The 17,145-nt window shown below is 37.9% G+C and overlaps 2 protein-coding genes across 9 annotated transcripts in view; both read right to left on the bottom strand.

The window, feature by feature from the left end:
- RNLS (renalase, FAD dependent amine oxidase) overlaps nucleotides 1-17,145 on the bottom strand; it is a 301,302-nt gene that overhangs the window by 130,995 nt on the left and 153,162 nt on the right. The gene's annotated exons all lie outside the window — the stretch shown is intronic.
- LOC122446188 (V-type proton ATPase subunit D-like) lies at nucleotides 13,474-14,844 on the bottom strand. The gene has a single exon (XM_043476095.1). The coding sequence runs from the start codon at nucleotides 14,796-14,798 to the stop codon at nucleotides 14,055-14,057; it is 744 nt and encodes a 247-aa protein (XP_043332030.1). The 5' UTR covers nucleotides 14,799-14,844; the 3' UTR covers nucleotides 13,474-14,054.

Genomic DNA, 17,145 nt, shown 5'->3' with positions numbered 1-17,145 from the left:
CAAATAATATTCAAAATAGAAAAGCAATTTACCCAGAGAAAGGACCTTAATTTTGTATTAGAGAAAGGGGAAAATACAACTCAAGTTTAAAGAGAAATATCTGACGATTTTATCAGGATGAAGCAAAATGGTGCTAAAATGGAAAACTCAAGCTTGATAACACAATTTGTGTAGTAACTTTAGCAAAGAGAAACCATGAGGTAACCTGGGTATTTAATTTGGCATTGCCCAAATTCCATTTAGTTTATTCTTGGTAATTTTAGTAAAATCCAGTATACTTGGGAATATCCAAATGGTAAACATATAAGTGTTGAAAGGGTTACAAAACAGGCAAAGCTGAGGGAACTAGGACCAGCTGGCCCAGAGAAAAGAATTCTGGACCAAGGGAAGCTGTAATAACAACCTTCAAATAGGCAAAGAAATACTACCCAGAGGAAGATAAGGAGCTGTTTTAGTCAGTTGGGTAGAGTCGGAGCTTATATTACAGAAGAAAGAATTATAGTTAGGCTTAGGAAAAACTTCCTGGCACCTGGGAAATTGGAAATGCTTCTTCTCTGGAGATCTTTAAGGAAAGGGAAGACATCTACCTTGAGATGATTTTAGTGTAGCCTTCTTGCAGTTGTGAGGATGACTAAATGATGCGTATCTGGTGATTTATGTCCAAATCTTATAGATGTGGGTGAAAATAATTGCTTTGGTGTGGACTGCAGATACAAATCTGGCAGACACAGATCAGGCCTCATTTCCTTCTCTGATTCTTTCAATTTCCTGCTCCCTTGAACTATCATAATCATCAACATCAAAAAGTTCTTATTAAGCTCTAGGTACAGGTGGAATATACCAGCTTACTGCCAATAAAAGAACATAATCGCCATCCTCTTGAGTGTCTAGTCCCTTCCCCCCAAGAAAAAATGCAACAGAGTCACAGGGATGTAACTTACAGCACAGGGCACATAGACACTAATATTATAACAACTTTGTATGGTGTATAATACATGAAAAGGTCGAATCATTATGTTGTACCTGTGGGGGAAGAAAAGTATTGTGATAAAAGTGCAACAAGGAAAGGCTGGCTTACAGTTTTCATTGCTGGTTTAGTTTGGTTTGTGATTCCTTTTCTATAGGAATCCTCTTAAGTTCCTTAATGGCTGAGAGGGTTAAAAAAGAGAGAGATGATTGTGCTACATTATGATCGATGTGTTAGCAGAGAATTAATGCTGCTAGAACAGAGGAGGACAGGGGCATGAGAATTAAGGTAATAGGTGACATCATCATAAGAGGAAAATGGAAGGAAAATAGCAGGAGTTAGTGTAAACAAATGAAAAAAGCCAACTTTTAACTTCTCTAGTAGGTCAGCAAATATTTATTAAGTACTAAGAGCAAAATGCAAATACACAGTTTTTGTCTTCATGGTGCGTACCACCGCTCTGCTATGGCTACAGGCCTAAACAAGGGTATCAAAATTATTGGGGTTAAAGAGGACAGCCAAAAATAAATAAATAAATAAAAATAAAGAGGACAGCCATACCTATGTATACATATAGCTGATTTATGCTATTGTACAGCAGAAACTAATACAATATTGTAAAGCAATTATACTCAAATTAAAAATAAAATACAGGAAAAAAAAATACAGCCATGTCCCTTCTTTGAAAGTCATTATTAGAGCACTCTGATTTCGGTTTTAGTACTGACTCTGTAATACAGGGAAATCTGTTTTTTTGTGGGCAAAACATAAATGACATTGGTGACCTGACTTGCAGACTTGGTTGACACACAGCATGAAATGCTTCCATCTAAGGAAATCACTATTAGTATGAACTTTGACCCTTCTGTTCTCTCTACTGTTATGCTGAATTTTTTATGTACTTGCCTTTACCTCCACCCCTCACTTCCAGTGCTAGCAATGTACTGATATAAGATGAAAGAAAAAGCAAGCTGTTGGAGAGATAGTACACGTATCACATAAATGCAATTGTTAAATGTGTTTAAACTATACCTTCAACACTTCATTTAAGGATGTCTGGAAAGTGGCCAAAATACATCTTAAAAAGGTAATCGTGGTGAATCCATGGGGAAAAGAATTGTTCAATTAGATGTGAAAGTTTTTCTTTTCCATTTCTTTCTCTTTAATCTGTAAGCACTATGCAGTGAGATGAAACTTCTCCCTTTAATAATATTGAATTTTCAATCTGGTGTTTTAAATAATGTAAATTTCTTATTTAGAAAATTATTTTTAGTTTATTGTTCAATAATTGTTTTTATAACTTTTTTTGTTCCAAAAAAGATATGAGTTGGCTCATTAGTCAGTTATATTTCTTTATGAGAGGTGAGATTTGTTTTAATTGTGTGTGTGTGTGTATGTGTGCACAGGTATATATGTGTGTTTTAATAATGTGTTGAGGAGAAAAAACCTTAGTGGAGACCCATTCTGAATATACAATTTAAATAAGTAAAATACAATTCAATTTACAAAAATGTTACTTTATACTAAATTGTTCAACTGTTCAAGAAACTGCCTACAAGTAAAATTTTTACACATAGGATATGGATAAGAACAAACAAGAGTCTATACACAATGTCATTCAGTTATTTTTTGAATGTACACTGAGGTCACCCTTTCCAATCAGTGGGATCAGGGATGACTTCCCAGTTTCAGGTGTTGTTTGTGAAAATTTTCAAAGTAATGCGATTAAGGAAGTAATTTAATTAGCCTTATTTTCCATTTGGGAGCCAAAATCATGAAAAAGAACATGCTCGAATACACATCTCAAAGCATTAGAGATGCATTTTCCACCCTGTGCCACAGGAACAAAGTTCATGTACTAGTATTAGATGAATCACAATTCTGTTCTTAACTTCTGTAAGCCCCATCACATATATGAATCATTGATTTCAGTTTCAAATGATTTAAATAGAGCCCAGAAAGATTCTATGAGTCATTAGGGTCTCTGACTTAGTGATTTTGTATCTCATTCTCCACTTTCTTATAGGAAATCAGATCTAGATTGCAGGCCATCTCCCCTACACCTGAACATGAATGTCACTTATGATATTCAAAGGACTAGTTAAATCAACAGAGATAAATAAAGCACTGACTATGCATATAAAATAAAGGCTTCCCAAGTGGCGCTACTAGTAAAGAACCCACCTGCCAATGCAGGTAGACAGAAGAGACCCAGGTTTGACCTCTGGGTTGGGAAGATCCCCTGGAGAAGAAAATGGCAATCCACTCCAGTATTCTTGCCTGGAGAATCCCACAGACAGAGGAATCTGACAGGCTGCAGTCCATAGGGTCTTAAAGAGTCAGAGATGACTGAAGCAACTTAGCATGCTTGCATATGAAATGCCCTTTCACATTAAGCTTCCAAACTGATGGAACTCAGTTGTTTGAAAAATCACCAGTGGAGCTGAAATTCATTTTAGATAACGGACGGCTTTTTGTTTTAAAAAATTTTCTATATTTCATTTTTTTTTAAGAGAAATTACCCTTAAGTTTGTCAGCTCAGCAGCTCTGGGTTCTACACTCTAAAGAGCAGACTTCACTTATTTGTCTTAATATCTACTGCCATATCAAAGATCTGCAAGCTTTTTCTGTAAAGGGACAGATAGTAAATATTTTAGGCCTCGTGTGCCATACAAACTCTGTTGCAAGGACTCAACTTTGTCATTATACCAGAAAGGCAGTTGCTGACATTACATAAATGAATGAGTGTGTCAGTGTTCCAATATGACTTTATTTATAAAAGAAGAGTCAGCCTGGATGTGGCCCGTGGGTTGTAGTTTGCCAACTTTTGGTCTATAAAATGGCTATATTCATAAAACAGTGGATACAGGAAAGGTTCTATGCCAAATTTAAGGGCATAGGAGTAAAAATTCAAAGACCTTTTTCTTTTAAAATTTATTTTCCCAGTTTTATTGAGATACAATTGGTATAAAACATTGTATTAGTTTTAGGTGTATGATATCGTGATTTGGTATCTGTGAAAATTATGAGATGATAACCACAATAAATTTAGTTAACATTGATTACCTCACATAGTTACAAATTTTTTCTTATGATGAGAACTTCTAAAATCTACTCTTTTAGCTTCTTTCAAATATATAATTCAGTGTTGTTAACTACAGTCGCCATGCTGTACATTCTATCCCCAGGACTTATTTATAACTAGAAATCTGTACCTTTTGATCACCTTTACCCACTTCCCAGCACCCACTTCCCACCCTGGCAACCACCAATCTGTTCTCTGTATCTATGAGTTCAGTTTTTTTTTAGATTTTACAAATGAACATTTAATCATTGCTCCATGTTCTAGAACTTACACATACTGCTATACATTCCTTTGCTTTTGAAAAAGTGGAATTTGTTTCTTCACTGGACCATGGGGGAAATGCACGTTGTATACATGTTTGTTGTTAGATGGACTCTAATTTTGTTTCACACCACCTTCATCACTGATTTTGCAAATCTGCCCACTTATTCCTGCTTGATTCATATTTACATATATACTCCATACTGGCTCAAAGTCCATGTTCTGTTTTCTTTCTTTCTTTCCTTTTTTTTTTTTTTTTAACCACTTCTGTCCCTGCCAAAACACTAAAAGTCAGTGTTTATATAATTAGGTCAATAAACACAAATTGATTATATTAGGTACCAGGCCTTATGAAAAGAATGGGACTCAGATACAGCACCTCATGGAGTGCATGTGCTGTGCTGTGCTTAGTCGCTCAGGCATGCAGTCATGACCGACTCTTTGCAACCCTTTAGAATATAGCCTGTCAGGCTCCTTTCCCCATGGGATTCTCCAGGCAAGAATATTGGAATTGGGTAACCACACTGTCCTCCAGGGTATCTTCCCAACCCAGGAGACTGAACCGGAGTCTCCCGTGTCTCTTGCATTACAGGCATTACAGATTCTTTACATGCTGAGCCATTGGGGAAGCCCCATGGAGTATATACCCAGTTAGGAAAACAAATAAACAAAATTAATAGGTAAACACAATGCATGCATTAGATAGTATTGAAGCATGTCTGAGGGAGATCTGTCTGCCTTAGGAAATTTTTTAAAAGATGTAATGATGAGCTGAATTTGAAGAATACACAAAAGTTATCCAGGAAGAAAAGGAGGGAAAAGTCTTTCCAAGTAGAGCAAAAGTCACGTGCAAAGGTCTAGAGGTGTGTGAGCCCACGAGTGCTCTGGGAACTGTAGGCAGTGCAAGTGAAGCCTGTTATGGTTAATGATGCTGGAGAGATGAGCTCGGTTACATCACGCTGAGTTTGAACTTGGTTCCACTGACGAATTTGAAGAAGGAATGTGGTATGATCAGATTTACACTTCAAAGTCTGCAAGTGAGAAATATAATGGAGTCAACAAAAGGTGTAAGATGCAGGTCTGGTGAGAAGGCCTTTGAAATAATTTAGGGAAGAGATAAGGAGGCTCTGAAGTAAGATAGTAATAGTATTTATTAAGGCTTTCCTGGTGGCTCAGAGGGTAAAGAATCTGCCTACAATGCAGGAGACCTGGGTTCAATCCCTGGGTTGGGAAGACTCCCCCGGAGAGGGGAATGGCTACCCACTCTAGTAGTTCTGCCTGGAGAATTTCATGGGTAGAGAAGCCTTGTGGGCTACAGTCCATAGGGCTGCAAGGAGTCTGACATGACTGAGTGACTGATACACAGTGCAGGTGGAGGCAGGGAAACCTAAATAGAACTCTCCTGTTGATCTGAGCATTCTAGTATTTACCTGGTGTGATGCTTTACCTTGACAAAATCCTTACAACAGTAACATAAGGAGAGGGTTGAATGAAACTGCAAGCACCTCATTTTACACATGAAGAAACTAATTTGGGTTAAATAATTTGCTCAGGTTTGCAAGATGACAAAGATGAGATCTGCACTCATATCTCTGTGACTCCAAGCTTACTTTGTAAATTTTTAGGACATATTCATCATTGATAAGAAGACCAGGGAAGGTGGGAGTTTTATCAAGAAGAATGATCAACAATCTCAAATGCCTCAACAGAAATTAAAAGATGAAAGACCCAAACTACATTGAAAGGATTGGACAGTCATGGATGACCTTAGAGGAGGGTAGTTTCCTTGGGGCAAGGAGGCCTGAGATCAGGTGGTTCAGGGAAGAGAGATGAATGAGGGGTAAGTGGTATGGGAACAACCCTCTCAAGACATTTCTCACTAATTAAAATAATTTTAAATATTCTGTGGCTTTCCCACTGCTCTCTGTGGATTATTCCTCAAACAACTGAACTACCTGACATAAAAATATCTTTACTCATGCTTAGAGTGGTATCTGCTAAACAGTGGGTGCTCTATAAATTTGTCGACTGAATAAACTTTCTTCGTTAGCACTGATTCTCAAGAAAAACCAGAAATACTTAACATCTATGTTTTGGACACAGATCTGTTGATAATGTCCAGTCCCAAAGGAGAAGTAGTCATTCTCTATGGTGTTTGAGGAATCTTTTGGTCCCTTTCAAGGAGGGAGAAAATGTCAACTCCAGTTAATAAGAAGAAAGTATAAAGCCGGATCCTCTGCCTGAGGTCACATAATGTACCATGGTGAAGGTTGAAGACAAGATCGCCTGTGGTTCCCACTGACATGCTTCCACACACTGTGCCCCCAAATCCTTCTGCTCTGGCAGTTAAAGTCTTTTTCTTTCCTTGATTTTCTTCTGCTTCCACTCCCCTTTATTAATCTAGATCTTATGTTACAGTTCTGGTAATAGTTCTTGCTGACCTGTATTTTCTTCTGTTTTTCTCACATATAAACTAGGTCTCTATTTCCAAAACTGCCTGATAGTATTTCACTAATTCTACAAATATTAAGCATCTGTGCACCGACACAAAGTTTTGGCACTGTGAAAACAGCAGTGAATGGCAGTGTGTTCCCTTCCTTGCTTTAAAGTGAGCTCACTTTGAAAGATTTCCACTTGCTTGGTGTTACACTGACTTGATTTTACATCGACTTGATCTTACACCATCTCTGCTTTGTATTTATGGTCTTCTTCCAAGCAGCTGACCAAATGTTCACTGCTCTATTTGTAGCATGGCCCAAACTCCTAAGCCTCACTGAGGTGAAACCATGGGGACCATATTTTCCATTTAACATTAAGGGCCTCTTCCTTCCTCTTTCAGATAGCTCCTTTTGGTGCTTCAGTGGTTTTCTGCTTTTTTTTTTTTTTTCTGTTGGCAAATCAGACTCAACTCTTTTGCTTTGTCTCCAATTCTCATGTACTGATATATTTCAGACAATTTATCTGGGCAGATCTGACCCCACTGTATTTTCTATTCCTTTTGCAGACAGTGATAAGGTTTTCCCATGTTAGTATCTTCTACTCATAATTTGAGTTTACTAGGTAAGCCACTGAGAATCCTGACCTTATTTTGATCCTCTCATTTTATATTTCATACCAAAGGAAAACAAGCTTCACAGTCACATCTATACCAAAATTAAAGATACAGAAAATACTTTCTATCTGCAGAAGTTAATACAAATAATGTCATTTTCTTATTGAGGCTGGTTCTATTATTCATGCCTTCCGCTTTAAAGAAATTGTAAAGAGTCTATTTGTTCTGTTTATATTTTGATGTCTGCTTAGCATGAAGCAAATATTCTGAATCCATTTGGAGAAATTTACAGAAGGCTTACAGTTGGGTCTTCTGTTAAGTTTGTCTTGGGAGACTGTGTCATAACTGCTGTAGGAGAGTAATAAAAAGTGTTTCCAGAGCATAAGTAAAAACGGTGGTCAAAAACTCTCAGAGCTGAAGGGACATCAGAGATAAGGAAATTCAACTGCACACTTTTAGAGATGAGGAAACCAAAGCTGGAAAAGATGATGATGTTACTTAAAGGCTAATTCAGGGGTTTAGTTTCCACTTATTTTCTTTGCTCTACAACTGCTTACATCATAGGATCTTGATGCTATATCCATGTATGTGAGTGTGTACATATGGCTAATCAGATTCTTGGAGAAGATTAAAGTTACTGTTTGAGATGATTTTAGAGCTTCAACTTTGACTATGATGTCTTCTTATGTGAAATCCTAAAATATATGTGTCCATTTTGCTTACTGTATGAACAGGAAAATCACAAAAAGCAGAAGGGCTCTCTTGAAGTTTACAGTCAAATGCAGTCACTAGCAACATTTTGGACCTTGTTAACTCTTATTTTAATGAAAGATAGGGTAGGGGTTAGAAGTTGTGTATTGAAAAGACTCGCTTGCTCAGAAATGACCCCTCCAATCAACCTGCCCATTAGAGATTCATTTAGTTAACCAAACTCATCTATTAAATGGATTGTAATTAGCTCACCAGATTGCTTCTGTGCCTCTCAGATCTGCTGCAATGAATAAATTGAAGTTTGATCTTGAGCAGGGAGGAATGCTTTTGAGAAGGGCAGGCAGAAAATCAAGTTGTGAGTAGCTAGAACTTTGGGAGAGGTGGACAGAAAGAAGACTGCAAAGGTACCAAAAATCTCTAATTTTCAATGCTGCCTTTAGCCAAAGTATCCAAAAAGCACACACATACTATGAAGTATGTGTGAGCAATTAGGCAGATTATGCCCTGGACATGGTAAAAAGGTCCAACTTTGAAGAAAAATATTTCATGGTGCTGGAAAGGCAACTGAAGGTCAGGGTGAAAGTTTAAGAGCATATGGGCAAGTGAATCCATATGAGATAGTTTTATGAGATGGTAAAATATTTATTTCTCTTTGCTTGTTAATGATATCCGTTATTACCTCTCTCCAAATAAACCATCCCTGCTGGAAATAACTAGAGCTCATTACGAAGCTTAAAAAGGGTATATGGCATTTGCAAGCACTGGAATTCAAGACAGCATAGGTTATATATACATTCAAAGGACAGATTTTGGCTGGACTGGCTGGACTGATGATTTCATATCCAAAACACCCACCATGCCACTTATTAGACTGAATTGATCTGTACTTTTCTGAATGGTCCTTCCCCACCTCTATCAGTAAGGTGAATTCAATGATACTGGTTTCTGTGCCTATAGACATACTAAAAGAATAAAAGTTGACTTCATACACATTTATTAGTTATATGATTGACTAGTTACTTGATCTTTCTAAGCCTCAGTTTAACTATCTGTAAAATGGGGATAATGGTAGTCTTTGTCTCATTGAGTTGCTGTAATTTCATTAGGGTTAAATGAGATGTACTCATACAAAACCTTAGAAGAGAATCTGGCACAGAGTAAGAACTCAATTCGTGTTAGCCCAGTGTTCTCCATAAAGGTCATCTGTCCTTGCTCCCAGACAAGAATGCACATGAATTGGTTAGTCTAAATGTCAAGAAGAGGTGGAAGAAGAAGATATATTAATAAGGTTTCAACGGTAGCAGTTCTGGCCCTCCAAGTTTTCCCCTCCTCTCTCTGACCTGACTTCTGTATTCTTCTGTAAACCTAACTAGTGGGACTCCTCCTGCCTCCTCTCCTTAGACCTTCAGTGTTCTGACCACGGTTAGCATGGCAAAGCTTATTTCTGACCATCCATAACCCTGATCTTACATCTTGTTTCTGTATTTGCATCACAACAGCTCTATCTTATGAACTGAGGCACATTAAAAACTCCCACTCTCTTTCTCTTAGAGAAAACATGAATTCTAAGTAGGTGAAGGTTTCAAAATTATTCAGTCACCACCTGATAACCTGACCTCATTTTTTCTCTTTGCTCTTAGAAGAGAAACATGAAAATTATGTTAAATTGGCAAGGTCTATTAAAATTTTTTGAGAACTTTATTTTTTAACTTTATACCTACCTGTATGTTTCAAATGTTTAACAAGTCTACACCATTTTTATAATGTAAAGAAACCTACATATGCGAAATATAATAATATTCCTCTTCTGCCTAAATTGTGATTTGTCCTATGTGTCCTAGCTTCCACCTTATTGAAAACTGGATTAAAAAAACAATGAGCTCATTTTACAAATATCCTTATGTCTCCATTTGGCAATATAGTTGCTGAATGACCAACTGAATACTTAGGAACCCAGGAAACAGTGTATTGAAGCCCCAAGATTATTTTATCCCAGTTAACATCTGGGGCTTAATTGAGGGCAAAGATCACAACTTAAAGAATTTTATGTTTATTGTTTATAAACCATATTCTCACCCTATATAGCTCTATGAGAATTTCCGCAAGGGAGGTTTCTGAATTCTTTCACAGATTTCCCTGTGGGAATTCTCACAGAATTATATAGGATGAGAATCTGGCCTTCCTAGGCTTTATGATATGTTTAGAGAGGGGAGTAGGAGCTCAGCTAGGTTATTTTTATTTTCCGCTGAATTCTTCTGGGGGAAGTTGTACTTTTTGAATCAAGATTGTATGTGTTTTAAAATTTCCAAAGACTTTAAAACACCAGGGTCCAAAGAATGCAGTAATGTTTAGTAGTCTAAAACTTGGATTTGAACATGTGATTTGGGAAGATATTTCCCAAACCATTTAAATAAGTGTTTCTTCTTCTATGGTTTCTATAAGCAGAAAATCTTGGAATAAAATACTATATTTAAGTTGGAATTTAGATTTAAAAGCCTTTGATTAATGAGGTAGTTCTTTTTGAAATGACTAGAGTCCACATTTATGGTGAATTATTATTAGTAAAACTTTACATTAGAACAGCTGTAAATAGTCTATTATGTTAATATGACAGGCAAATTAACAAATAGTGTAACAGCGTGAAACATAATACAGCATGTTTCCCCAAAAGGTCAAAGTGCCAACAGTACTGAATAAAATGATTCTCTTGTTTCTTGAGGTGACTTAAAGGGCAGCTCCTAAAATATGAGTTGTAGTCCTTTAAATGTCTACATTATTATGACAATGCTGAGGACTTCAGTCATAACTTCAACATCTATCCTGGAGAACAGGAAAAAAGAAAGTGTATTAGAAATGTTCTTCATTTCTACTTCATGAAATTTCAAGATTAGGACCTCAGTTGGTTATTTTCTCTGGAATCTCTCTGATTTTGTTCTATTACCCACATAATTTTATGTATTGTAAATGAATTCTTTTTAAGATGAAGATAATGAATACAGTTTTATGTGACAGTATTGACATCTCTGACTCACTTTATATACACGTGTTGTATAATTACTTACACTTTCCTCTTTTGAGTTAGTGATCTGACGTGGACATCCATGGATTTTAAAAATACACAAAAATATCCATATAAAATGAAGCCAAGGGTCAGCAATCAACCAGTAAATTCAGAATGGAAACAATGAATTTTTAAAAAAATTCCTTGCTAGAGACGCAGAGGTAGGTAGCCATCTTTTTGTCTTGATGAAGCTAATGATTCATCAGAATTCCTTTTATTCATCAGAATTTCTCCTACATGCTAGATGCTTTCACAAGTTACCTCATTTTCTTCTGGCAACAACCCTGGTAGGTATGCATAATTAATCCTGTTTTACAGTTGAGGAAATAAAGATTCAGAGGTAAAATGACTTTTGCCTGGTCACTCAATTGGTGTGTGGCACATTTGAGACCTGAATCTAACTCTAACACTGCTCACTATAATACAACACAAAAATTAGGGTACATTAAGACTTCCCCAGTGGTCTAATGGTTAAGACTCTATGCTTCAACTGCAGGGGACACGGGTTTGATCCCTGGTTGGGGAAGTTCTGCATGCTACATGGGGCAGACTCCCTCCCCGCTCAGAAGTTAGATAATAGTTTTGGGGGAATTTAGATAGCATGCCCAGTTAGTCTATCATACTGTGCCACGTCTGTGCACACTTTTTTCAGCCATTACTGAAACTAGCAGTGTGTCCTCAACTTGGGCCATCTAAAATGATGGTTTTTGTTTCATCAAAGGTTTATAAAATCTAACTTGAATCGCCTGAATGAAGAACTCAAAAGACTCTCACTCAAGGTAAGACTCAAACTTGCATGCATGCTATGTTACTTCAGTCATGTCCAACCTTTGTGATCCTATGGACTCTAGCCCACCAGGCTTCTCCATCCATGTATTCTCTAGGCAAGAATACTGGAGTGGGTTTCCATGCCCTCTTCAAGGGGATCTTCCTGATCCAGGGATTAAACCTGGGTCTCCTGCATCTCCTGCAATGAAGGCAGACTCTTTACCACTGAGCCATGAGGGAAACCTGAGAATCAAACGTTACACTCTCCTACTGTTTCCATTAGCAGGATTTTCACGGACTTGATCAAGCAGTTTGATTAACCAAGATATAAAGTTGGTTAAATATCTCCATCTAATAGTTCTTATTGACCACTCTCAGGTATATGTGTATATACCAAAACATAAACTACATACTGTATTTATGTTTCTGGGCTAAGGAGTCTTTACAAATGTACTGGAGAACTTTAGCAGTGACACATTGAGGCAGATAATCTATGAGATCCAGAGAAGGAGCTTTATGGAAAGGTCTGTATTCTTAAGTACACTATGGACATTTTCTTAAAAGCAATTTTCTAAATGACTTTGAGGCTGGTGGGCTTACTCTCTCCTACTCTCTGGCTTATCATGGATGGCTGAGTCCCAGCTTAAGCAGAGTTGCTCAAATACCCCATTGGCTAACCTGGAGGAACAGTGTCAGGGCTAGGGAGGCCCAGATTCCTCAGGACTCTGTGCAAGCCTGACAATTCCTTAGATTGTTTGCCAAAGTCTATTGCAGGGTGAATGTGGCTCAGAGTAGGACTTGAGCCGCCTGCTCTCAGCCACAGACAAACCATCTAAGTACACATAGTGCCTTTGGTATGCAAATGGCATTTCAAGGAGGTCTCCTAGCTCTTCCTCCAGAGCAAGCTGCTGCTTCTAAAAGCTCTAAGCCCAGAACTGACAATGGTCAATAGGGAACATAATACAAGAATTCTGCTTGAGAGGTGAGTCATATGGCTATTGCCTGAGGATGCACGCAACTGCTCTGTGGTGGGGTCACTCTATCAAGACCTGAGGACTCCGGTCTATGTCCAGAACTCTCTCTGACCTCTTCATGTAGGGCGAGAGGTGAGACAAACAGAGGAAAATAAGACTGGAGTCAAGTCACTAGCTTTATTTTCCAGCTTTAATTCCTGTTCCTTCTTATTCTTTTGTCTTTTTAAAGATGTAGCAGCAATCAGAAGGGGGAGAAAAGCCTATTAAAATGTTCAGATGCCTTTTGAAAAGAAATTAAATTTTCCTATTTTCTAAATTTAAAAAGTGTTTTACCCTTCCTTGAGATTCTGTTCTGTTGCACACATGCCATTTAATAGAAGGAGCATCAGATTTAGTCTGTGAAAGTCCTGGCTTGGTCCTAGTTAGAGATGTGATTTTATCTTCGTTTGGTCATTATTTTATCAGTTGTAAAATGGTGATTTAAACCTATCTCACTGGATTTTGGGGAGAATTAAGTGAGATAATGTCTACTAAGACCCTGGTGGAGGCCCTATACAGTAGGCACTTACAGATACAGAGCCAATATTATTATTATTTTTTTTTTCATTTTTAAATCATTTTACTGTTTATACCATAGTCACATTTGAATTGGCAGAACTGTTCCCATGACAGACCAGAGACCTGTTATTCAAGGAAAAATAAGTGAAGGTTTTCCTAAAGCTTAAGGAGAGATGTCCCATAGTAACTAACACAAGAATGGCTGTAGCAATCTCAGACAATGATGCCAAGGTGTGTGAGGAGGTAGGAACAAAGGGTGCTCCAGAGTAGCTGGCCTACGAATGTGTGTTGGCCTGAGAGCACTGCTGCTTCCTAAAGGGATTTTCTTATGTTTGGTAAGCAGATGAATTGTAACAGATGTATAATTAAAGTAGGGTGACACTTCTGCAGCATAAATTCTATAGGTTTCGGGACAGGTTCTACAAATTTCATTGGTGATTAATTGTTGCTTAATTATGATTCTGCAAAGGTAGATCCCATAAACAGACATCCAGGGAAATTTTACCACTGGTGAAATTCTTAAGCCAAAAAATAAATAGCCACACATAACAAACCTACACACCATGAATTAAAATGGTGACATGTTAGGCCTTCTGAAAGAACCAGAGCAGGAAAGCTTATTCAAACAGAAGATCTTCATCCTTCTCTTCAGCCAGGAGATTAGCAGGCTCCATCACCTCTCCGGCTGCCCTCCGTTGCTCCAAGTCCTGTTCAGACTTTTCCTTGAGAACCTTTTTCTTCTCCTGTATTTTCTTTAACCTGTAGAACTCCTCTCGCTCTCTCTCATCCAGCTCTGTGATGATATAAGCAAGGGTACGTTCAATCCGGGGAATGATGACATGTTCAATAGCATTTACACGCCTGTTGGTTATCTTAATAGCTTCATCCAAAGTAACAAAGGAAGTCTGCAGTGAAGCCAGTTCCACCAGTAATTCCACTGCTTTGGCATAATTCCTCTTCAGTTTAGCCAACTGTTCCCCACCTCTGGCTAAACCAGTCAGTTCGTAACTGTCAGTTCCTTCATGATAATGTTCAAATACTGGCAATGTAACACCTGCTACATTATCTTTCTTTGCTCTAATCTTCACTTGGGCCTTATTTACATTTTGGATAACTGTGGTGCTGAAGTCCCCGGCTGTGAACTTGGCCTCGGCAAGTGAAAAGGCAGCTTCTCTCATCACTTCACCCATCAACATTTTAGTCTCTATTATCTTCTTAAGGATCTGTTGAAATCGAAGAGTTAAGGCATCAGATTTTTTCTTCAGGAGGTTTCGACCTGTCTGTGCTCCTTTTAACCGAGCCTTCATGATGGTCTGTGCCATTCGCGAGGGAAAGATTTCAATTCGGTCTTTGCCCGACATTCTGACGATGACTCTTCGGTTCGGGTTCCTGGTCGGGCAACCGTGGCTGCAACAACCCAGCCCCAGAGCCAATATTATTAACCTGGAGAGATAACTGAACATTTTTCCTCTAAGGATACTCCCTTTTCTGGGTTTCAAATGGACAGGAAGCATTATTAATATTGCTGCTGGTATTTTACCCAAATCTTGTGATTTTGTACATTCTGTCCTTTCTGTGAAAAGGCCTACTCACTTAGAACAAAAAGAAGCTACTCTTATTTACTCCTGGAAGAAAAAGAAAGCGTTTAATCAAGCTAGCAAACAGCGATTAAGGATCCTAATGACTTCTGGTTCCATAAGTGTTAACAATAAGCCATTGTAATACAGTCTTGCTTCTCATTCAGACACTCTCCAGACAGTCCCTGCATCTTCAAAAAAGTGGTCCATATTTACTGCCATCTCCTGAGGCTGTGCTGTCCACACACATTTGGAGTTGTGAAGTGGTCTCCTAATTAGGACTTCTGCTATCCATCGCTCTCCATTCTAATCCATATTGTATCTGATACTATATGTATACTCCTCTGCTCCCATTACACATGAAACTAACTAAGATCTCTGAAAGACAAATAGTGTATATTAATGCATATATATGAAATCTAGAAAAATGGTACTGATGAAGCTATTGGCAGGGCAGGAATAGAGACTGACCTAGAGGATGGACATGTGGACACAGGGGCCGAAGGTGAGGGTGGAACGAACTGGGAGAGTAGCACTGACATTTATACATGACCATGTGTAAAAGAGATAGCTAGCGGAAGCTGCTCTATAGCACAGGGAGCTCAGCTTGGTGCTCTGTAACGACCTAGAGGGGTGGGATGGGGTGATAGGAGGGAGGCGGAAGAGGAGGAGATATGTGTATACATATAGCTGACATAAGAGATGCATGTTTGATCCCTGGGTTGGGAAGATCCCCTGGAGGAGAGCAAGGCAACCCACTCCAGTATTCTTGCCTGGAGGATCCCATGGACAGAGGAGCCTGGTGGGCTACAGTTCATAGTATTGCAAAGAGTCGAACATGACTGAAGCGACTTAGCATGCACGTACATATTCCCTGATATCTAATCTTGCTTCCTGCTAACACTGTCTTATTCAATACACTCATGATTTTAAAACTGTCTTATGTTGAAGGATGGGGCATATGAATTAGAAGCCTAGAAGAAAAAAGTAGTTTCCAAGAGGTACATAATTTTACTTCAGACAGTTAGCATTTCAAAACCAATCTATGGCACATAGCAAATCACTAAAAATATATACGGCCTTTTCAGTATTTCTTTCAAGGATTTGGAAATGCAGTTTTCTGATGGCCTGGATTTCCTTTAATGGAACATCTGCTGTGGAAGTGTGCTGTTTCCCTATACTTTCTTCCAGATATCTGGAAAGTCTGAGGATTAACTAATTTAAGCTTCATCAGGGTGTTCTGTTTACTAATTGTGACTAAATGTCAGGACATATAGCTGATGTTTGATTTGAAAGTGTTCCTATTTCATAATTTAGCTTTCCTTAAGTGAAACACTTGATAGAAATACAACAAAAAATAAGATAAAAAAGGCAAAGAAAGGAATCAGTTCTGTTTTCTTCTGTCATGGCTGGTTTCCCAATTGGATAGATTTTTATAAAAGGAATACTTTTCAAAATGCCAGGAACCTTGGTGATAAATCCAGAATGACTGAATATCAATTCTAAGGTAAGACATTTTATTCTTTTCATACTTCTATACTATTTTATGTAAATATAATTTCTTTTTTTTCTGATGACCTGAGTTTTAAGAAGGTGGCATGATTAGACTGGGCTTGAGATCACATTAACACTACACATAAGCTGATATGCAACCTGTCAGCGTTTTCCAGGTCTCTTATGTCATGAGGACATGCTCTAATTATTTGGACCCAGAAGTATTATTAATAGACATGTGGAGCAAGCAGTACTCTTAACACTTCTTTAGAAACTAATTTCTTAGAAACAGACAAAGACTGACTTTGTTAAGGTTAATTACTTAGTATTTACCACATCTGAAGGAACATTGATTGATAGAGTTGCTTTATTGAACAAGGCGTGTGATACTGAGACTATGGATTTAAGAGTCTCCTGAAATTAGCATGGCTTTTAATTATAATAGATTTAAGTCAGATGTAACAATTTCAAACTGAGACTTCTATGTAAATGGTGACAAAACCTACTGATTGAGTGAAAGGAATGAACTGACTGTACCGGCAATCTTGGTATTCATCTGTTAAACATTATTTGTTGCTTAGTCTCTTTTCAGTCAACTGGGCAGTGCATTGGTTTTGCACATTCTCCTCAAGTCCTT

Source organism: Cervus canadensis, chromosome 8 (assembly GCF_019320065.1).
Source record: "Cervus canadensis isolate Bull #8, Minnesota chromosome 8, ASM1932006v1, whole genome shotgun sequence".
Classification (NCBI taxonomy): domain Eukaryota; kingdom Metazoa; phylum Chordata; class Mammalia; order Artiodactyla; family Cervidae; genus Cervus; species Cervus canadensis.
This window is presented reverse-complemented; position numbering and strand designations above follow the sequence as displayed.